The sequence below is a fragment of the Vanellus vanellus genome, assembly GCF_965231255.1.
Source record: "Vanellus vanellus genome assembly, chromosome: 22".
NCBI classification, from domain to species: domain Eukaryota; kingdom Metazoa; phylum Chordata; class Aves; order Charadriiformes; family Charadriidae; genus Vanellus; species Vanellus vanellus.
Window position 1 is genome coordinate 4,693,735 of NC_138927.1, and position 22,458 is coordinate 4,716,192.

The 22,458-nt window shown below is 52.3% G+C and overlaps 1 protein-coding gene and 1 long non-coding RNA gene across 2 annotated transcripts in view; both read right to left on the reverse strand.

Annotated features, from left to right (window-relative positions):
- MAN1C1 (mannosidase alpha class 1C member 1) overlaps nucleotides 1-3,288 on the reverse strand; it is a gene marked incomplete at its 5' end in the record, with an annotated part of 64,084 nt that extends 60,796 nt beyond the window's left edge. Inside the window, one exon of the mRNA XM_082494231.1 lies at nucleotides 2,710-3,288. Within this exon, the coding sequence (XP_082350357.1) occupies nucleotides 2,710-3,288 (579 nt within the window). The remainder of the gene's footprint in view (nucleotides 1-2,709) is intronic.
- A 352-nt stretch (nucleotides 3,289-3,640) lies between these two features.
- LOC309680455 lies at nucleotides 3,641-4,739 on the reverse strand. Its single transcript, XR_014269946.1, has 3 exons — nucleotides 4,697-4,739; nucleotides 4,487-4,516; nucleotides 3,641-3,733 (listed from the first exon to the last, which is right to left on the reverse strand). It is a non-coding gene; the product is annotated as an uncharacterized lncRNA (long non-coding RNA).
- Between the last annotated feature and the right edge of the window lie 17,719 nt (nucleotides 4,740-22,458).

The window sequence follows — 22,458 nt, forward strand, 5'->3', positions numbered from 1 at the left end:
CAACACTTTCCACACATAACAGCCAAGAAACTAATGACACACCCTCCACTTTGGCTGAAGCATCACGCAGCTTAGAGGTTGGGTGGGAAAGAGCAGACAGCTGCTCAAACTCCTGCTCAGACTGAAGGGTCCTACGAGAAAATAGAAAATTCCAAGTCTCTAGGTTGGGCATTAGCCCTAGCCTTTGATCATGCACCAGTTCCTTCTCCTGGCTTTCATCTAGGCACTGGCAGACAGATGGGGGAAAATATATCAACAAATCCCATCTATATCAATCTTCCCTGTTATATAGGTGCTGACCTATAAGAATGGCCTGAGGGGAGAAAGGAAAAAAAACCCAAAACTTTTAAGTACCAGGGAAGCTTGGAACACATTTAACAACTTACAGGGCTTAAAAGTCTGGAAAAAGGAGGAGAGAAAAGCTACTTGCTGCTACTGCACCCAACACCTTAAATCGGCCAGCAAACCTGCTACCTGCCCCTGCTGGCGTCTCTCACATCATGTGAAGAGTATTTGCTAACCCAAATGCCAAATGACTTATTTCTTCCTTGCAAATCTTTTTTACCCATCTGTTTCTTTCTATACAGTATTTGTGTCCTAACCTCTCCTGGTTTGTTTCCTTCATGTCCTTTTGATTTGCAAAAAAAAGACACACCTCATCTCTTCCACGAGCTGCACCACCATCCCTTGTTTTGCACATTCAATCTCATATCTCAGCTCCGTATTTGTTTCTCTCTCTCCTTCTGAATAAATAGAAGTGCAGGCACTTTTAAGGAATCAGGGCTCTGTTTGAAGAGTAATTAGCCGTCAGCATAAAACTAGTATTTATGGATTCTCATCCTTGAAAAATCTAACTCTGCTACCCGGCACTGATTATGGCTGTTATAAACAGATGGGGCTGAATCCATACAACTTGCAATAATCCTATATTTAAAAAATAATTAACTACAAATAAAGGACTGAATTCCACTAGCTTTCATAAATTTGATTTCCAATTTGATTTGTTTGTACAGAGTGGAAGCTGGGTTATGCGTGGCTGTCGTGCTATCCTAGCATACCTTGAAAGCGGGAGTCTGCAGAGTATTCAAGCACACGCCTTGCAACTCCAAACACACGCTCGGGCCACATACTGGAATATTCTGAACACCCCGCAGCTGAGACACAGAACGAAAGGATGGTTCAATCATGCCTGGGATCCGAAAGACACCCAGCACCCCTGGGTGCGCTGCGTGTGGTTGCCTGGCAGAGAAGTTGGAATTTTACCAGCAACGCAGCCTTTGTTTTAATGACTGACAGACATATCAGGAGGGGAGCTTTAAAAAACTGTTTTTAAAACACAGGTTACAGCAGATGAAAGCCCTCAGTGAGTTATTCTTTGACTTCCTTCTCTGTTCAACCTGGGGCAGCATCTTTGCTGAATGCCTGTATCTCTAGGAGAGAGCAAACCCAGGAAATGTATACTCTGCTTAATTAAACCCGTGCATTTTACTTATTGGCACCTCTTACTAGACCAAAATTCACTCCAAGTTGGTTATCCATCATAGCAAAAGATACAACAAACACAACTGAACACTACACAGAATCTATAGCTCTTGGTTAACTAGGTCACAGATTGCTCTGCAAGCTTCGCCAGGCTGCCGGGCTTTTATGCAGGAACTGTAGGCACTGGGCCAAATTCTGCTCCCTTCCACCCCTGTAACCCTGCCGATGAGGTTACCCGGGCTCGGCAGGCTCTGAGCGAGGGCAACCTTCAGGTTGCCATTAGCGGGTAAGGAGTCCCCAGCCAGCTCCACCCAGAGTAAGCGACAACATAGTTTACGGGCACAGCCAACCTCGCGCCTCCTCCCCGATGTCTGCGAGGGCACATCCCGTCCGTCCCTCCATCCCCATGGACCAGCGCAACTTGTGCCATCCACCAGCTTTTGGGTACAGCGGCCACGTTTACACCGATACCCCCGGAGGGAGCTGCCTGCACAACCGCAGACACCTCCCGCCAAGCAAGTTTGGTTCCCCCCCCACCCCCCAATAACCAGACTGAAATTTCCCTTTGCCTAATTTAATCTCTTTAATTTCCAGACACACCCTATCAGGCTGCCCTAACATTTCCTCTCCGGTGAGAGGAGGTGTGTGCCGGCGCCAACAGGCGCGCGTGCCCGCTGACACCCGGCAGGCACACAGCCATGCTGCGGGACACCCCCACACCCCCCAATTCCTGTCCCCTTCCTTGGGAAAAGGAGGGAGAAAGGGGACTCCGTGGGAAATGGGGGCAAGGCTGGGGAAGGGAGGGGGGGTGTGAGGAGAGGAGGAGGCTGTGAGGGGAGGGAGAGGGCTGACTGAAGGGGGGACATGGCCGTGAGGGGCCAATGAGGGCTGACTGAGGGGGGGGGACATGGCCGTGAGGGGAAGCGAGGGCTGACTGAGGGGGGGACACGGCCGTGAGGGGAAGCGAGGGCTGACTGAGGGGGGGACACGGCCGTGAGGGGAAGCGAGGGCTGACTGAGGGGGGGACACGGCCGTGAGGGGAAGCGAGGGCTGACTGAGGGGGGGACACGGCCGTGAGGGGAAGCGAGGGCTGACTGAGGGGGGGGACACGGCCGTGAGGGGAAGCGGGGGCTGACTGAGAGGGGGGGACACGGCCGTGAGGGGACGGTGTCGGCTGACTGAGGGGTGACATGGCCGTGAGGGGAGGGCGGCGCGGGGGCTCCTCACCTCTTTAATCTTCATCCTGCGGGCGCGGGTCTCGGGGTCCTCGCCGGGCCGCCTGCCCCGCACCGGGTGGCGGAGGCTCCGGCGAAACCGTTGGTAATCGAAGCGGAACGGAGCTCGCGTCTCCCGGGCGGGGGGAGCCCCGGTGGCGGGTTCGGCTCGCCTTTCGCCGCCCTGCACCTGCTGCCGGGAGCCCGGTGCGGTGTGGGCCGGCGGGCCGGCCATGCGGGCGGCGGTGCGGAGCTTCTCCCGGAGGCGGCGGGGGGCGGCGGGGCTGGCGTGGCGGGGTTCGGCTGCGGCGGGGGGGCTGCGGGGCAGGTCGGTGTCGCGGGTAGAGGAGGAGGAGGCGGCGGAGGAGGAGGAGGCGGAGGAAGAAGAGGAGGAGGAGGCGGCGGAGGCGGTGGCCCGGCGGGGTAAGAAGAGGCGCTTGAAGCGGGAGGAATCGGGCAGGAGGAAGAGGGCCCCGAAGCACAGGGTGAGCAGGCCCGAGAGGAAGAGCAGGAACAGGAACTTCTGCGGCAGCCGCAGCCCCAGCGCCGCCGGCCAGCCCGGCATGCCCGGTAGCTTCCGCAGCACCACCATGGGGCACCGGATCGCGGCGGCCGGGCGGGCTCCGCCGCCACCCCCGGGGAGCACCGCCTGGTTTCTGCGGCGAAAGGGTCAAGGGTGCGCCCCCACCCCCCTCCCCCCCCCGCACCACCGGCTGGAGCGGGGGCGCCTTCAGCGGGGACCGCCGGTGGGTGACACGTGGATGGCTCCGGACCGGGCTGAGCCGCGGGGCCCCGCCGCTGCCCGGGGTCTTCGCCCGAGAGTCTCGCAGGGCGCGGAGCGGCGGTTCAGAGTCCCCCCTTCAGGCATGAAGGCGGCGGCGAGCGCATCCCGCCAGAGCGGCGGGGCTGGGCTGCTCCCGGCGTCGGTCCCTCGTACAGGCTCCCCGCCGGACGGCTGCTGCGGGGCTGGCTCAGGGAGCGGTGCCGAGGAAGTGCGATCCCTTCTCTCTAGGCGGTGGGTTCATGCTGCAGCATTTCTGCGAGGGAGGGGGCGGAAGGAGAGAAGAGCGCGTTCATTCAACACCGAGAGGGATGCAGCCGGCGTTATAAGCCTTTGTCCCGGAGGATCTGCCGCCTCCTCAGCCGTTCCCCCCCGCCTCCAGCCACACTAGGTGGTTTTCCCTCTCTCCGGACTTGCTATCAACTCTGTATCGAGCTCTCAGCTCGACACCATCCCCTACAGCTCCGGGCTCTTCTGGCTGGCCAGCCCCGGGGCCGAGAGGAGGATCCGCGCCCAGATGAGGAGCGAGGAGCACCCGACAGGGGCAGGGTGCCCAGGGACACCGAGAGACCGACAGGGACGAGGCGGTTCCGCTCCTCCCCGGGTTGCCAGGGCTGCCTTCGCCCGCAGAGGGCTAGAGACGATGGGGCTGCAAAGAAACCATGCAGAAAGCTCGGCTGGGGCTAAGTTTCTTGAAGAAAAAAAAAAATCTATAAATTTTGTTTTTGCTAAATGGATGGCAGCAAATTACCCATTTCACCCAAATCTCTGCTTCGCTCTTAAGAGTTATTCATTCCCCCCACACCTTACGTGCGCTGGAAGAGACAGAGCTCAACTTTCAGACCACGAAAGCAAGCAGGTCCACTTTCAAAAAGCACGACGCGTTTTAAAGACCCACCTACAAGCCCCAAATCACCCCTTCTCCCACGGGCAGGAACGGCTGCCCCCCAAACACGCCGCCAAACCCACCTGGCGGACGCTTTCCTACCCCCATCCCTGTTTTACTCACCCCTCTGACAAATCCAAGTCACTCTGGGTCCTACAATGAGGAAAATCTTCTCAGTCCTGCCTGCGCATCTCGCAAGCGGGAACCCCTCACTGCTGTCAGCGCTCTCAAAGTCCCCGTTAAATTAAGAGGAGCGAGAGCCTGGCTGCCTGCCGGGCTCTCCGGCGAGCAGCTCCTCTCTCCTGCCCATCCAAGCATCCAGGAGGGAAGTACCTAACTGCATCAAGCTACTTAGAGGCCTCTGCTTTTCACCACCTCCTCCTCGCCCCGCCTTCCTCCCCGCCGAAGGGGACCCGCCGGGCTGCGCTGCCCACCGCCCGCACCCCCGGCCCGCCCGCGCCGCCGCCGCCGCTCACTGCGACAGCGCCGACAGCCCCGCCCCTCGCCCCGCCCCTCACCCCGCCCCTCCTCCTGCCAACCGTCACTCGGGGGAGGAGGCGGAGGCCTCGCCAGCCAATCAGCAGGCCAGGTCCTGCCCACCGTGACGCGCGCCCCCGGGGCCGCGCTCCGCCCTCGCTCGCTATTGGCTGGCTGGTGGAGCCTGGCCTCGCCCGTTGGCTCTTCCAAACGCCAGGAAAACCGGGAGACCCTCCCGCTTGTTTACCACAGTTGCCCGTCTCGAGCTGGGGGAGCGCCTCGCCTCGCCCCTTTTCTCCAGTCAGCCTTCCATTGGCTGCGAGGAATGCCCCATCCCCGCTGCGATTGGCGGACGCAGGGCCCAGCTCCTTTAAATACGGGCTGCGGGCTCAGGGGTTTGTGAGGGTTTGGGTGTTGAGGGTGAGGTGGCGGTGCCTTTTCTTCACCTCAGCCGCTGGGCGGGCTCAGGAGGGGTTGGATTTACCCGCGCAGCCCCCCCCATAGTCTGCCGCCTGAGGTCTGGCGTGTGCCTCAGGGTCAAAGCCCCCAGGAGGGACCATGTCCCACAGGGCTGGTGTGGTGGCTCATCCCGGACCAGGAGCTGGGCCTTCAGGGAAGGGGCCAGAGATGGTTTAGGAACACATTTCCTGCACACAGAACCGTCCTTCCTGGGTTTTATCAGCCCAAAGTCAACTGCTGTGAAGCACATCTGAATCGCAAATACTTAAACCTTCATCATACACCTTAACCTTCAATGTACCATACAAGAACTAACCAAATCTGACTGTCACCCTGTGAGGTGGTGCTGTATCAGAAGTGCACTGAAATGTTTCTGCTCATAAATGTTAAGACACCCTCCCCTCAAACCCTGCGGAATTAGCAATGAAAGGTAAATAAAGGGCACCACCCAAAACTGAAGGTATCTGAAACCCCTCAGAAATGGAGTGTGATGGGTGGAGGTCGTCACCAGAGCTGGTTTTTGGGTGCTGTGAGCGGGAGAGAGAAGAGCCGCAGCAGGAGAAGGCTTTTACAGGAAAGGGTAAACTGCAGCCGCCCAAGTATTGATGTGACTAAACTTGGAAGAGCTAAAAGAGAACATTTTGTAGGCTGGAAAGGAGCTGGAGCTGCGACGAAAGGAATCATCTGCTGTTTGCATCTTCCTGTGCTCAGTGTGCTCCTTCGTTGTAAATAATGAATGCCACAGGAAAGAAATACCTGCTCTGATTGCTGGGTCCAGCAGGAGCACATTGCAGGGCCCCACGTTTTGAACTGTTCATCTGAGAATTGGTCACGTTGTCATTTTCCTGTGAAAAGTGCTAGAAGTGACACAAAGCAGGTGGCAGAGCAGCTCTAGGAGCAGGACGGGGGAGCTGCCATTGACCTGGCGGTGCCCAGGGCTGGCGATCATCCTGCCTTACCCTTCCCTTCCAACTGCTGCAGGTTCTCATCGAGTCAAAATAAAACTAAAAAGTAAGCCTTGTGCTTTTGGCTGTCTGGTGGCTGCCCAGTGGACCTTGAAGGCAACCACCCTCAGAGGCAAATTTGCATCTTGATTATTTGGTTTCGAAATGTGTCCTCTGAACCGTCCCCTGTGGTTTTGCCGGCAGGACCAGTTCAGCCTGAGCAAGGGGGAGACGCGGGCACCGTCTCCCAGCCGCCGCTTAGGGTTTGGTTTCCTCCGGAGCAGCTGCTCAAGGAGCGCCGAGCCCTCCGCACAGCTGCTCTCCTTTCCTGGCCCCGGAGCTGCACCACGAGGGAGAGCGGAGGAGATTTGGCTGCTCCGTTTTGGCAGGTCGCACCGGAGCCTCGCTGAGTGTGGCAGATGCTCCGCAAGCTTCTTGGAACCCAGGGGAGCTCCTTGCAAAGGATGATTTGGTTTTGCTGCTTTGCACGCCTTCGCGGGGCAGCTCAGGAGAAAGGGGAGAAACCTGAAAGCCAGCTGCCGGCTCCGTTATTTGGAGCATCGATGCGGTTGGGAAGGCTTTTGCTGCTGCCCTGCCTGGTGCATGTATCAGTGGTCCCCCAGGGACCAGCACCAGCAAGAGCCCATTGTGCCGTGGGCTTCCATCGTCCCTCCTCCCAACACCTACCACCTCAGACTGAATGGAAATAATCCTTCGCCCCACTCTGATCTCCTCGTCCCTGGGGACACCTCAAGCAGCAGGCTGCATTTTGTCTCAGCCTTATAAAAAAAAACCAACACAACAAACAAACCAACCAACCAACCACCAAACCAAAAACCTCTGCCATTGCAGTGGTGGTCCCTTGATCTGCTTATAGACGGCCCCAGGACCGAAAAGGTTAGATAGCTCTGCTCTCTAAGAGGATTTGGGGGCATCAGGCAGGATAATAAAATCGACAGCTGAGAACAAACCAAAGGGATAATAAAACAGACAGTTCTGAACAAACCAAAAGGCTATGCCTAGCTCTTCATTTTATACAGCAGTGATAGCAAAGTTGAAGGCTTATCTTTTAATTAAGTTAAATTAAGAAATCTTTTTGTTTTGCTTTGTGTTTAGCATAACATTGTCTTGAAGGTAAATGCTTAGAAATTAAAGGTTTTCTAAATTAGGTTAAATTAAGATATCATTCTTCTTAAAGAAGACAAAGCATTGTCTTCAAGGTAAATGTTTAATTACATTTTTAAAGCCATTTAGTCTGTGTAATAATAAGACAGAGAGCTCAGTCTCTGCATATGACTGCAGTTCCAGACATAAGCCAAATAAATTGAGAAATTGGTGTTGAAGGAGTTAGGAGGCAGAGTGTAATTACTGGAAAGGTGGGGGGCCTGCTGCATTATGGTTCTTGTTTTTAGCAGGACTGAAAGAAATAATTTGGAGAAAATTACTTTTTTTATGGCCATAAGAAAAATAGAATTTAATATCTACCTTTCTGTGAGGAAGAAAACTACAGAGCGATAGATAATAGTCAAGGCAAAAGGGGTTTGGCAAGATAATTACGCTCAAGCCTCCAGCCTATCTTTTAGAGTAAGCTTGATTCCCCCCCACCCCCAACCCCCGTAGAAAATGCTCCTATTCTGGCTGCCGGAGTGCCTGGGACGTCTCTCGTGCTGGAATAGCACTCCAGTTCTTCACCAGAAAGCCCTCTCTGACTCTCAGAACCACTCAAACCTGTGATTTTTAGGCATCACAGCAATGAAAGGATCGAGCAGGCAGATGGAAGAAAGGCTCTGTATTGCTGGCAGACAGTTTCAGAGTTAACATAGTTAGTTTGGGGGGGGGGGGGGGGAAGAAAAGCAACCCAACAACCCAGGCTTGTTTCATTGAAGTGGAAAGGGATAGTACATTTAAATGCATCCTTAAAACAGGGCAGCCTCAGCATGTAAACCAGATGCCTAAACTTTGTTGATAGCTACTACAAAGTATAGATAGTGACAACAAAACCTGGTGAAATTGCCAGCTCTAAAAAGGAAGGAATCCTTTACCTCTAAAAGAACAAGCACGGCGGTTGACAGAACAAGGTGCCATCTTGCGACGCGTAGTTAAGAGATTTCTGACACTTTACCGTGGCGTGGAGCCTAATTTGTTGCTCGGCTTTCTGAAGCCTGATCTTGTGAGCTGCCGAGCCGCCCGCTGGGAGCGGAGGGCTCACGCTGTGTGGGATGGCTGCTAGCTGCTCCCACCCCGGGCTCTTACTCACGCGTGGCCCAGCGGGGAACATTTTTTTGGGAGGACAAAGCTGCTGAGGCATCTTTCGTCTCCGTGCAGCCCCAAGGCTGCTTTCCCTCACCTGCAAGCAGCAAGGTCTAATGTCTATTTAAAGGCTTAGATGTGTGTAGGCTGCCAGGCCCGCTGCAGCTACCGTCATTTTATCTGGTTGTGATCAGATAAGGGGAAATCCTTACATTTAAACTGGCTGATACATTATGCAAACATCAGCCCCAAACTTTCTCGAAGCAGGGCTCATCTACACGCAGTGAGAACGAGCGAAACAATCCCTGATGGCCTGTAATGACTCAGGACAGAAGAAATCTGTCTGATATTGATTATTTTAAGGTTTTAGAAATACAAGCAGAGGACACAAGGCTCCCGAGAAGCCTAGATAATTAGGAACTTTGTTATCTGCTCTGTGAAAGTGGATTGCAGTTTCCCAGTGTATGCAGTAGCTTGCTTTTAACCTAGGAGAGTCTGCTCTTGCCTTGTGTTACTTAAGGAACAAAGAGTGGAAAGCGTGATTGCTTGTTAGATTAGACCATGTGCTGATGGATTACGGGGATTGGTAGGAGGTATCCTAAGAAGACACTTGAAAGGCTAAATTGTAATAATAATGCAACCATGGCAATGTCAGCTAGACAGGGTGGGATATACAGCCCAGATGAATTCAGCCAACTGAGTGAGTTCCCTCCAGCTACAGCCGGGAGTACCAACCATATGCAGGTGTGAGAAAACTAATGTATAAAGTAAACGATAAAGGTGTAGAAAGACATGTTTAAGGCATGGCTCTTTGGAGCAGCCTTCCTCCTCCTCCAGATGATCCCATCAGCATCTACTGACCATCTTGTGCTGCCAAGGAAGAGGTTTGCAGGCTGTAAGTAACAAGAGCAGATAAACTAGTAGCGGAGTTTGCCGGTTTCATTTAGTTTGTGCTGTGCGGGCGTACAGTTTTCATCTGATGGTTTTCATGAGCTAAACCTGCAAAGTGAGGGTCTATTGAGCCCCCTCGTCTCTTTACCAGTCAAGAGCGAATGGCTGATGCAGAGAAGGCAGCTACCTCGCCCTGCCTATGAAGCTATCGAAATGCTAGTGGCAGCCTCAGCCAAATTCAAAACACAGAAAATAGCATATTTAGCCCCCAAACCTCTGAATTGAGAAGCATCATCATGCACCAATCTGCAGGTTTGACTGATTTTCTTTTAACTCCACATTCATACATACAAGATATTAATTATCTGAATTAAGACTCACATTCAGGGACACGTGGAAGCCTCGCTGAGAATTCAAATGGCAGTTCTCTGCTAGCAGGAGAGAGATGTTTGCACAATGGAAAACCTACCACCATCTCAGCCAGAATTATCAGTTTTCTAAGAAAAAGGGAAAAATCTATTCACATCTGACATAACAATGCGTTCTGTGTCCCTTAAACCAGAATTGGGTAGGAACGAACTTTCACAAGGGGAGTAATCTTGCTTAATTATGGTAAAAGTCTATGTCTCAACAATCTTACCTCTTCTGTGCCAGGGAAAATATAAAACAAGATGAAAAATGGTGCAAATGCAGAAACATAGCATAAGGTGCATGGAGGAAAGAGCGGCAACAGTTCTAGTTTATTACTTTCTTGCAACACCGGGTGACTAACGTAGCAGGCTGCACGAGCTTTTTTTCATTAAAATCAGCATCATCAGAATGACTGTATTCCATTTTCCCCTACTTAAGTGAGATAAGAGCCACAAGAATGCAGTGAATTCGCTGTTGTGACTGTGGAGCAACATCCTATTTTAGATGGCTTCAGAAATAAGATCCTAAGTGGAAAATGTCTAAGAATAATTTTCAGAAGAAGAGTTGACTCGTCAGAAAACACAGTTTGGGCTAACCAGAACTGCAGACAAATCGGTGATGAACTTGGTGAGTAGTTTTGTCTAAGAAAAGTGAAACAAGACTACTTTTCAACAAACAGAAGCATTAAGAAAACCCAACAGTCTTAAACCAAACTTAAATATTTGGCTTGGGTCAAAAAAAACTATCTGGAGTCAATCCAAAAAGCAGTTTGCATAAGATGTGGTAGTCCCAACAGCATCTGGGGGAATGAATTATCCTCTGTCTATAGCTAAAATAGTTTTTTATCTCAAGTTGGTTGGAGCAGGAAGATCCACTCTCCTTTTCAGGTAAAATCTGGCTATTCAAAGCTTCTTCCTAACAAGTCTGCAGTCATCTCAACTATTTGGAAAGAAACCAGGAGGTGACAGTCTCATCTGACACTGGTGGGGACCAAGCACAGCTCAAAAATGTGCCAGAGGACCCTATTTGACAAATCACAGGAATTTTCCAGCCATAGAAGGAGCCAGCCAGAACGATGCCTTTGGAAACTGCCAGGCTTCTGGGTAGTCAGTAAAGACAGGTTCAGTCGTTAAAGGAAAATAATCTCCCAAAGGGTGAATTTCCATTTATTTGACAGCCATCTGTGCAGTCCATTGTCGGTCCCGAATCCAGAGACATCGTCGTATGTCTGCGGCAGTCGCTGCTTTCCCCCAGATGTGATAATCTCTGCTCTCCTTGAAGGGCTGGACGAGGTTTGCTCTGAGAATGTTGAAACCAATGCATATTTCACAAAAATCTTCTTTCATCATACAAATATATCCTGCTGCTTTTTAAGAGTGGATTTCAAGGCAAAGCCAGGAAATAATGACCAACATCTTCAAATGCTGGGAAGATTAATCATCCTGTGGGAGCAGGGGAGGAAAAGTCTTTCTGTTCATCCTATTCATTGTCCACAGACTAGAAGGAAAAAAAAAAAAAAAAAAGTTCTTTCGGTTCTGCTCTGTGTTTTGGCCAAAGATGAAACACAGTCATACATTTTCATTACCTGCCTCAGAACTCTTACGGTTTGTGTCAGCCCCACGAGCAACGGTCTGCTTCGGACCCGCTGCCGGAACTGGCACTTCTGCTAATAATTATGCCGTGGGGTTAACGATGTCAGCAGGGCTTTGGCAGTTTTCAGCTCTGGTGCTGAGCCTAATGAGGATCGTGCCCGAAGGGGATAGTTTTAGATCAGGATTAGTATGTGAAGTCTTCTGGGCTAATACGTAAGTGACAGTGATCTCCAACTTGCGGTTAGCAGACTCTTGGGGTTAATGCACTGCTCTGTAGCAATCTATTAAAAAAAAACAACCAATGAAAACAACCCAAGTTCATATAAGCCATGTGGAAATCTACACAGAGGACATTTGCTCTTAGGAGACCAGAAGTCAAAGACTAAAACCCACCAGTTTATGGAGGCTGCAAAGAAACTTATCAAAACAGCTGTTACAGGACAAGCAGACTTGGTTTTTTCAGCAAGAGAGAACAGTATAAGAAGCCGTTGGGTTATTAACGAGAGCTATTAGACTTAATGACAAGTGATAACTCCATGAGCCATGGAGGTCCTCTGGCCATTTGTCTACAGATGGGGTAAGTTACTGTCCACCATTGCTGTCTTTGGATTGGATTCTCTCTGGCACTGTGAAATCCTCGATAAACTCGTCAGATCAAACCTTCGACCCCTCTCGATTATTTCCCTGTGCTACTAAAGTGATGGAGAGAGACCCCGAATCAGCTGCAGAGACACTCCCCTGCACACTGTGAAGGAGAAGCCTGTGCCGTTACGGAACAAGCGCCTTCCTGAGGCAAACAGCTCCACCTGACAGAGGAAAAAAATATTTTCCTACTTCCCTTGGTGCCAAGCTCATTTCCCTTAAAATTTGATGCTTTTGAACTAGGCCATTATGAGCCAGGCCAAGAGAAATAAAGACACCTTAGAGCATTTAAATGGGATAACGTAAATATTTCCATTAAGGGGGGGGGGGGGGGGGGGAAGAGAAGCATTTCTAAAGAGTTAAAAGTCATTTAAACTATGTGCTGCAATGAAAATTCCAGCTTATAGCGCTATATATTGGCCATCCTCAGGTGACCACTAAGGCTCTGTTAAAATCATTTGTCAACCGTACAGGAACGTACACTGGAGGGTAAAGTAGGTCAGTAGATGCCCTTTGGGCGATTATATTGAGATTAATACACGGGTTTCGGGGTATTTTATTGGCACTACTGCGGTGTTACCAGCCTCCTTCTGTAGCCATCTGAAGCTGCCAGGTTATTGATGGGGATAAACGCCTCCTCGCGTGTTTTGCGTGGATCCTGGGGCCTGGCAGGTGACGTCCCTCCTCAGGGACTTTCGCGGTAAGCAGAATTTAAACCTCTTTCAAAGAGGTCAATAGTGCATAGGAAAAAAAAAAAAAAAAAAAAGAAAAGATAAGGTTAATGGGGCAGATGTTCCAGCAGCTAAATATATTTCTATTCCCTGTAGAGAGGAGTAAAAGTTGTTGGAGCGCTTTGCTATGCCTTGCTTTGCCAAATTATGGAATTACCCTTTTCCCTATCCAGACATTAACCGATACAGAAAAACAGAGATACTGTGGCGTTCACATTTCCAGAGTGGGAGTTCCTGTGTCAGCTCATTAGTATCCAGACAAGAAACAGGAGTTAAGATTTTAAATGATCATGGCAAGTCAGAAGCTGAAGCTATAAATGAAGAAGAATCTGCACTTTGCAGACATGCTGCTGTCACAGTCCTATTTTGCAGGTTATTTTTCCCCCTGAAGGGCAGCATTGTTGCTCTTTTTAAAAAAACAAAATCAACTTTTCCCCTGAGTGCCAACGTGCCCCCGCGAGGCCAAATGCACCTCGGCCGGTTGCCGTCTCTCTGCCGCGCGCCGCGCCGCGCTTCCCGGTGAACGCTGAAAGATGGAGAGGGCTCAGCGTAGCCCTGAATGACTTTTGAGTCATCTTCAGGCTGAAGTTCATCTGTCCCAACCTGAGAAACGGGTCACTCCTGCCATCGCTCAGATGAATCACTCTCCGCGCTGTATTTATACGGGAGCCTGGGGAGGTCTATGCCGAACTGTTGACATTTTGCCAGTGTGAGCCTGGGGAACAGCGACGTCCCGTCTAACTCGTGGCATACGTGAGCAAAACACGTCCCCTGACACAGCTTGTAGGTGCCCCACGGTCCCGGCGTCGGCACTGGAGGGGCAGTTGCACTCCACTGACAGAAGAGCTCTGTTTCCCAGTATCAGCCGCCTCCTGACTGGAGGGCTTTACTGGTGCGAGCGTGCCGGCAAAGGCTGCGCTGTGGGAAGGACCCTGCTGCCTGTGGGTGGGAGAGACGGGGGTTTGATCCTCCGGTTTGCTGCCCATTTCAGGAACATCCTCCTTGGCTACCTTTCAGTTTTTCCAGGGTCTGTACAAAATAAAACAATTTTAGCTGCTGAAACCCTTCGAAACAGGAACATGACAGTCCTCACCTGGCGTCTCCGGGTGGTACCAGCCCAGACTCACTGTCCCGTCATTCTCCATCTGTTATCCCATGGAATGACAAATGTCCTGCTCGGATCCATAGATTCAGTTACATTTCAGGGGACGTTAATCTCTCCTTTTCCTACCTTAAGCTTGTACATGGGGCAACGCCTAATCAGCACGAAGGAAGAAGAAAAATCTTCCTTGGATCCTTATCCAGGCTCAACAGATCCTCTTCAAGGACCTGAAGGGACCTCGGATAGGTTGGTGCTTTCTCCCTCTCCCAACGCCCGTGTCGGTGCGAGCCGGTGTGCTCACGCTGCAGCCGGACGAAAGAGGGGGGAGAAAGCATTTGTATTTCTGTGCCTCGAGCTGCTGGATATTAGCACGCATTTTTAAACACGGGTCTCTATGGGCTGCGCCAGCCGTGCTCGCTGCGTGCTGATTAAAAAGCCTCTGACCAGGTGGCCAGGCTGCAAAATAGAAAATGAGAACTGGGGTGTATAACAAAGATGGGATTACAGAAATACCTGCCAGGTATCGGACGTGCAGGGGAGGGGGGGGGAAATCAGGTCGTTATAGGGAGAGGTAAGGAAATTAATGTTTCAGGGCAGTGTCCCCCTGTCCCTGCTTCAGAAGGGAAACAAATCCCAAAGACTTCTCAGGCAAGAGGCGAAACGCGTGACCTGCGGGGACGCAGTGTCCCCTGGCCTGGCTGAGGGGCTTCAGGTGCAACAGCAACGGCGTTCACACTGCCCATATTCCCCCAGGGTTTGCAGCTCTTTGAAGCCAGAGACGCTCAGGACAAGCTGAGCTTCCACGGGGCGCGAGCCCCCGGGCTGTAAATGCTGTATGGGATATGGCGTTAATCAGCGTAGCCGGTGCTGAGGCCGCGGACTTTCAAGCACGTTTGTGGGAGTCAGCTGGCAGCGGGGGGAGGTTGTAATTGCCCGTTTTCTAACTGGTCGGTAGGGGAAAAGCAAGGTCACCTATGCTGATCTTGGAAGGTTGTTGCTTTGTGGCTGCTTCCATTCCCCAGGTGGTTTTTCCAGCCACGGCTCTGACACAAGTCACCGAGTCCGCGGTGGCCCTCGAGGACGACCCGCGGGCTGTGCGGCGCGGAGGAGGGCAGACGTACATGTGTACCCCGTGCGCTGGGACTCCTCGCCTGCGCGATGGGAGGAGCAGCATCGTCCGGCAGCATCGCGAATCAGGGCCGGGAAGAAGCCCGCAGAAACCGGGGAAGCCTGTGGGCACTTGCCAAAGGCAAATTCAGCTCAGCCTTTAATGCTTCGTCGATGGGCAGCTTCCAAAGCCTTTCCCTCAGCTTGCTCAGGGCTCTTTCCATTTCAGCCCGGAAAAATCCTCCCGGCACTGGCGTCAGAAGCTCCAAGAGATAAAAGAGGCGGAACTTCAGCCCTCAAATAGCCATGGCTGAGAGCCGTCCTGGCGACAAGAGGAAATATCCAGGGAGAGACGATCAAATGGTGGACTGCAGAATGCCGCTTTACATGGAAGGGGCTCTTCTCTTGAGCTAGTTGTCCGCGTTCTTGCTCTTTGAAAGCACTTGTGCACCAGGTGGATCAAACTTTTGAGGAGATGGAATACAGTATTGTATCAGGGCTGGAAAGGTCTTTCAGATATAGGAAATCCTTGTCTTTTGGTTGGTTGTTTTTTTTTTTTTTTTTACAAGTTTGAAGACTGTGCATGGTTTTAAAGAGATCTGGTAAGTCAGATGGAAGTTTGCAGTTCAGCACAGATGTTAGCAAGTGATATCTTTAAGCCACGTGTATAAAATCAGACGAGACACCGATAATGGTTTCCCCTGGCTTTACAATCTATTGCACTTATTTGCACCACGCAGCCAGAAACCACCTCTCCAGATACTGCGTTATGTTATCACCTCAGCACCTTCCTGAAACGGCCTTCGCAGGTCCCAAACCAGATAAAGCCCGAGCTCATCGGGGTAGCCGGCATTTCCAGCAGGCTTTATCACCCCCTGCTTTGAGCTTTGCAGCCGCGGCAAGAAGCACGAGGCAGGTTAGGATTAGGCTCACCTCGCCCCAGACTGAACGTTTCCCGGATTCTGGCCACAAATCTCATCTCCCGGCTCAGCCTGTGGTTCATACTGAGGGTTTGAGAGTTAATCACTCCGAAGAGGCTGATTCATGATGTTTAACTAAAGCTGGCAGGAGCGGCATGAGGGGAGAAGTGTTGACGACACAAGGACAGGACCACACCTGCACTCCCTCCGAATTAAATGAGGAGATCGGCGCTTGCAGCCATCAGAGCTGATCATGGGCCAGAGAGGGGGTGACAAGTGGGGTCACGTTGTCAGCGGGGATGCAGAGGCGGCCTGGGGACACAGCCTAGGAAGGACCTCCAGGGCTGCAGAGTCCGTTCCCCGCTCCCGGAGGAGTCACGGCGCAGACTCTCCTTCGTTATCACACAGAGCCCAGCCGCTCCGCAGGCATCCCATAAATCACAGCTCGTTGCAAAACACACGGGTGGGTGCCCTGGGAAGCTCTGCGGTGCTCTGAGCCGGCCCAGAGCCCATCTCACGCGGCCGCGGCAGTCGCAGGCGTCAGGCGGGAGCACCCGGAGCTCCCCGCGGGCTTTCGGTTAGCCGGGTGACATCCGAACGTCTCATCTCCTGAATTTCGCTCTGAGGAAGCAATACTTCTAAACTTGTTTGCAGCTGTCTCTCTCATCTGCTGCTGCTGTGTCAGGCAGGGAATAAAGAGATGTAATTTTGAGCTCAGCAGTATTGCACCTCCTTATGCAATCTGGTTAACGAGACGAGGGAACACTCGTAATTTAAAAAGAGCTGCTCCAGCCTGTGCCGGCTCTGCCTTAGCCCGGCCTCGAGAGACCGCGCTCTCGTTTTGAGGAGGTAAAAAGCAGAACTGGAAAGGCACAGAGCATCAAGGGCAGGGGGAAGCACCGAGGAAATGCAGCCAGCGCGTTAGCCAAGTTTCTCCTGTCATAGCTGTGAGATGACTTGTATGGCTGTACCTGTCTGAAGTCCTTAAATAACTTCACCAGAGGTTTTTCTCGTTCTCCCATCCCACAGACTTGAGTCAGATCAGCTCCATGTATAAATGGGAGACCGTGACAGAGCAAGTAACCCGGATTCTGACAGTCTTCCCCCAGAATTTAGGCTTGACCCACACAACACCAGCCATCCGCTGGATCACAACATTTTAACCAACGTGAACAAACACCACCCGCCCGCTTCTCACCCTTAAAAGCAAAGGTCTCGCCCTCCCAGCACCGACCGTTCTCGGCAGCATACAATCACAGTTTGATTAGCTCTGACCCCCTGCCCAGCCCCAAAACGCTTATGGATGCACCAAAGCCTCAAACGTAAACCTTGAGGATCAAATCCGGCCCAATTGAAGACGCAAACCCCAGGCGGAGCGGCACAGACCCACCTCCCCACCCACAGACATACCAGTGGATGACAAACGCTCCCGACAACGTGGGGCCGTGCGGCTTCTGGGATTTATTTAATTACTCCGGGCTGCGAGGAGGTGGGTTCAGGGAAGCTGTGAGTCAACGACCTCCACCTGCGCATTAGGGCAACCTTCCTGCTAGACCTGATGCCCGACAGCCGGGAGGGAGGTGATGCTGGGAACCTCCGAACCAGTGAACTCGCTGCCTGGTGTCCAAGGTCGGCACTCAGTGTTTCTCTATCATCTCGTGTGCTCAACGTCAAGTAAATATTTCTGACTCCAGCTGGACCCGTGGCTTTAATAAAGCTCCATGGGAGCGAGCTGGATTGTCTCCTGGCTCATGCATCAACCACAAAATTACAGGTTCCTGTTATAGACTCTTTATTAAAAGGTGATTTCACGGGAGCCATAAAGAGGGCGATTTTCAGACGTGAGCCGGATCTGCAGGTCCAACAGATTTTTCTGCATCGTTCTCAGTCCTGTTTACCCACCCACCTTCTCTCACTCTGACTTTTTTTTTAACTCACACGTGAAACCCAGTTGATCTGAAAGTCCCTGACAGACGCTACACCCGGTTCCTCTAACAGCGTTCGCCGCCGTCACCCCGATGACAACCGTGTTCGCAACCTGCCAGCTCTCTCCTCGGAGCCCCCCCTCTTTTTCCGCGGATGTGGAGCTCCCCCGACCCCTCCTTACAAACAAGTCAAACCAGCCAAAGGACTCCGCCGCCTTTTCTTGGGTTTTACCATTCTCGCTTTGGGCTGGCCTCGGCGCGCCACCACCGCCTATCTGCACATCAGCTCTTATTCCCCAAAGGTTAAGCCATAAGTAATATTTTGTATTTTTAAGGACTGCCTCCTTCCTCTGTCATTTGCATGTTCTGCTCTGCGAATATTTCCTCCGTGAATTGCAGCCACCTCTGGGGGAAAAGGGGGGAAATGATGACCCGGGAGCGTACCACACGGCAGCGGGAGAGAAAGGACATAAAAAGCAAATCTCTGCTATTACTGAACACGATGAGATCCGAGATACATACAGCCTTGGTTTAAGATCTTGTTACTATGTACAGGTACATTTATTAAGCCTTTGTTCTTAACCTGAGCTTTCCAAGAGAGCCTGTAAACATGGTTTACTGCCATAATTTCACTTATAACACAATAATACATGAGCTTAGAGGTAGGCTATCAGCTGCTGCTTTTTTATATATAAAATCCTTCTGGCTGAGCAATTTTGACCTACTATAGATCCAGATGATGCATATGATTCCTATAATTGAGACTGGAGAGAAAAAAAAAAAGAAGTCTTTCTATTTCTTCCAGCGTGTTTGTTTCTTACGTTTGACAGCTCAGCCGGAGCATCGGTAGAGCTTTTTTCATGGCGAGGTGAAGGAATTTTCCAAGAGTGGAAAGCTATAACTGCTTCGGACCAAAAGTCACCGAGGGGGCTCAGATATAGGGATGGTGGCGGAAAAATATCTGGAGGTTTTCCCACTGATCGCCTTTTGAACGTTAAGCAGCTGCTGAAGTTGTTTTCTGGGGGTGAAAAGTAGGAATTCTGAAAGAATAAAATACAAGTAAGACTGACTCCGGCTTGTAATCGAACGAGCAGGTTTCCAGTGCTGGAGGGTCAGCGGTCTTCCCCTTCCCCTTCCCCTTTCCCCTGATTCAAGACAGACTTTACATCAGCTGAACTCGACGGAAATTCTCCAGTTTCACCCGGGATAACGAGGAGGCACCGACTCGGATGAGAAGCCTCGTGTGAAGGAAGGATTGCCCGAGCTAAGCCTGGAACCTCCCTCTCCGGGTAACGAAGCGCGCTGGCAGTTATTCGGTTTAGATCTTTCCGTAGGCAGCATATTGATGGGGAAAGTGCTGTGTATACAGTTGTTTATTTGCAAAAAAGGTAAAAAAAAAAAAAAAAAAGAAAGAATTCTATTAAAATCCTGCACCTCTGGGACTGTCTTTGAAAGGCGTGTGATGTGACTCCAGGAGAGAAGTGATCAGCCTGTAATAATTTAGATGTTCCTGTTGCTATGGATACTTTCTTTTTTTTTTTTTTAGTGAAGCATACCATTGTCATTTAAATTTCCAGTAACAAAAAAAGGTAGCATATTAAAAGTAATAAAAAATGCCAGAGACATAACCGCTTTATTCTTTACTGTCAGTTTTACTTGTGCTGTGACAGTATATAGAAGTGATAAAATTGCCGCGTCTGAGGAGATTTAGTACTTTTACACCTTTTATTACATTAATTAGACCTGGGGCTCATACGTACGAGCGTGTGACACAGGCAATAGCCAAGTGACAGGCCCGGTGCTGGGATGTCACATTAAAATTCGTGCCGCCGAGCAGGGGACGGGAGGAGGGCTGTAGCTAAAACAAGACCTGACAAGCAGCGAGTTCGGGGGCTGTTACGGCAAGATTCGGGTCGGGAGATGGAAACACAAAGGTACAAGCCAAATAACTCCCTGCAAACTATCCTCATCAAAGCTGTTAAGCAAAAACTTTGCCTGGAGCGGTGGTACCATCCATGGGATTATTAACAGCCCAGACAGAAACTGCCGCTGCGGTTTGCAGCGAGAGCGTCGGGAAAACTCAGCCCTGGGCCCGTTTCCCTCTTGCACGGAGGTGGAGCGTTCGCTGGGGAAGAAATCGCTGATGGCGATGGCCGGAAAGGTGAAAAAAAAAACACCCTCAGAGGCAGAAAGTGAGTGATCTGGCCCCAAATTGGCAGAGGGGCTGGCTTGAGAGGAGGGGAAGGAGACCCCCCCGGGGCATCACCCCCTCTGCCTGGAGGGACGACGGCGCAGCGGTGCCCCGAGCGCCTGTTGGCTGCTGCTTGCCCGAAACGGAAACTGGGATGGCAAAAGTTTGGGGCAAACAAGGTGCCTGGGGAATAAATCGAAACAAAAAGGAAGGCAGCAGGAGTTTTGGTGTCTAAATACCAGTTTTCTCGCACCGTGGTTCAGAAGAGGCGTGTGAGGGAGGAGAAGGCGGCAGAGTTACCCTCCGCATTGCCGCCTGGACGGCTGTTTTATTTCAGTAACGTTGTTCCTACCCCGTTTCCTCGGCCAGGACAGGAGTCTTGGCCTCACTCTGTAGGCTTTAAAGCCAAGCTTTTAACAATCCATATTTTTCCCCACCTCGCTTATCTTTTCCAAGCTGCAAGTAGCAGCTGGGCGAGCGATAAATCGCAGGAGTCAGGAGGGATTTTGGAGCCAGATCTTGGCGGGGTTGATGTTTCGCAACCTGCCTCTCCCGATATTTCCTTTTGGAGGGAGAGGAGCGACCCCGCGGCCCTGACGTGGGAACAGTGACGTCGGTGACGATCACGCCTGGCTCCTGGAAGGGAAAGCGAAGAGGAGGGCTGGAAGGTGGCACCGTCCCTGCCCGCGAGCGCAGCCGGCACCGCTTTTCCCGGCGCTCCCACGCTGGGTTTGCTGGCACGACCCGGCTCCTGCGACTCCCGACGGCTTCCAAGATCGCGCCGCGGGGAGGTGGGGGGGATAAGGAAGGAGCACTCAATTGCAAAGACACGTTTCTGCGCTCACAGCCGGGGCCGACAGCTTTCCAGCGGGTTAATGCCCCGGGAGATGGTTGATGCTGCCAAAGGTGAGCGGCGCCAGCCGGGTGCTGGCGGGGACGGAGAGCCCCGGGCTCCGGCTCCCTGCGGCTGGCCACAGGCCAGCACCGGCTGACGGCGGCGCGTGGCCCCGATAGCCGAGTGCTAATCCGCTTTCCGGGCAGAGCTGAGGGTCCCTTTGGCTCCGTTGGCCCAGAGAGCCGCCGCGCCGGGAGCTGCTCCAGAGCCAGGAGAGAGAAGCAGTCGCTGCTGACGAAGATCAGAGCCCCAGCGGGGCAGGGACGAAGCGCGTGTGCGGCGTGAGAGGTCGGTGACAGTAAATTAACCAGCACTCGGTCACTAATTACCTTCTACCTGCACGCGGACCGTGCGACAGCCTCCAGTCTTCCTGCGCTCCCTACATCTGCTTTCTGGCTCCAGCTCTCTGGCTCCATTTCCACTCCTATCTCAGAAGGTTTCCTCTTCCCGCAGCTCTTAATGACTTGACATCCCTTCTTTTTGTAAAGCCAATGTTTCTTCTCTGAGCCAGGAACCAGCTGGAGATGTTTGCTTTTAGCAGGGAAGAAAAATAACAACCAACCCCCAGCAACCCACAACGCTGTTTCCCATTATCCTTCCCTCGGGCTTTAGCGGAGAGGTGCTAAATAAATGAAGTAATGCAATATTAAGACTCCCTCTGTCATAAACAGTATCCACTCTCTCCTGATAAATTGCTCGCAGTCAGTTGCCGCCTCGCTGCTAAAAGGGCTTCCGAGCCCAGGGCTGGAAGCTGGGGCTCCGCTCGCTCGTCTCTCGTTTGCGCCGGGTAATTTCATCGGCTTCTGGCCCTGCGGCTGCCGGTGTGAGCTCCCGGGTCCCCCCGTGCTGCGGACAGGGAAAGCTTCTGGGTCCTCCTGATGTCCGCGTTGCATTTTGCTCAGCTCCAGGTGCCCGACGGGGCTCGTGCTGCCTCCGCAGAAGGAGCCGCTCCGGGAGGTTTTATTTAGCGCGACGGAGCAGGACACGGGCACCGTCAGCCCCACGCTACCACCGACCTGCGGGGTCGAGGCCAGAGGTTTCAGGGAAAGGAGGTCAGCGGGGTTTCTTCTAAAGGGGGGGCATAAAAAAGTTAACTTTTTGACAAGTTTATGTTTTCTTGGCACCGAACTGGCAGGTTTCCAGAAGGAGGTACTTCCATGCGCAGGAGGGCTTTGGCAGAATGGCCCCACGCCCCCCGTGGTTGGTGCGGATGGAGGGCGGCCGCTTCGGCGTGCGGCTCCGCAGCTCCCTGCGATGGAAAATTTGACGAAAGCCATTTGCTAACGCTGCATCGCCGCTCCGGCCTCCCGCTGCGGTATCGCCTCCCGCCGTTAAGTGCTGCAAACCGGGGAAGAAGTTCAGAAGCAGAGGCAGAGACGCGCTTGCAAAGTACCCCCCTCAGCGCCGCTCGCTGCCCCGCGGCCAGCCCCTCTCCGGGTCCCAGCGAGGCCGGCGGCGACGCTTTCAGCCAACATCGCCTTTGCCCGGCCTTTTTTCTGGTTCATCTGCCCTCGGCTGCCGCAGGGACGGCTCTCCGGGGGCTCTGGCGCTTCGCCGC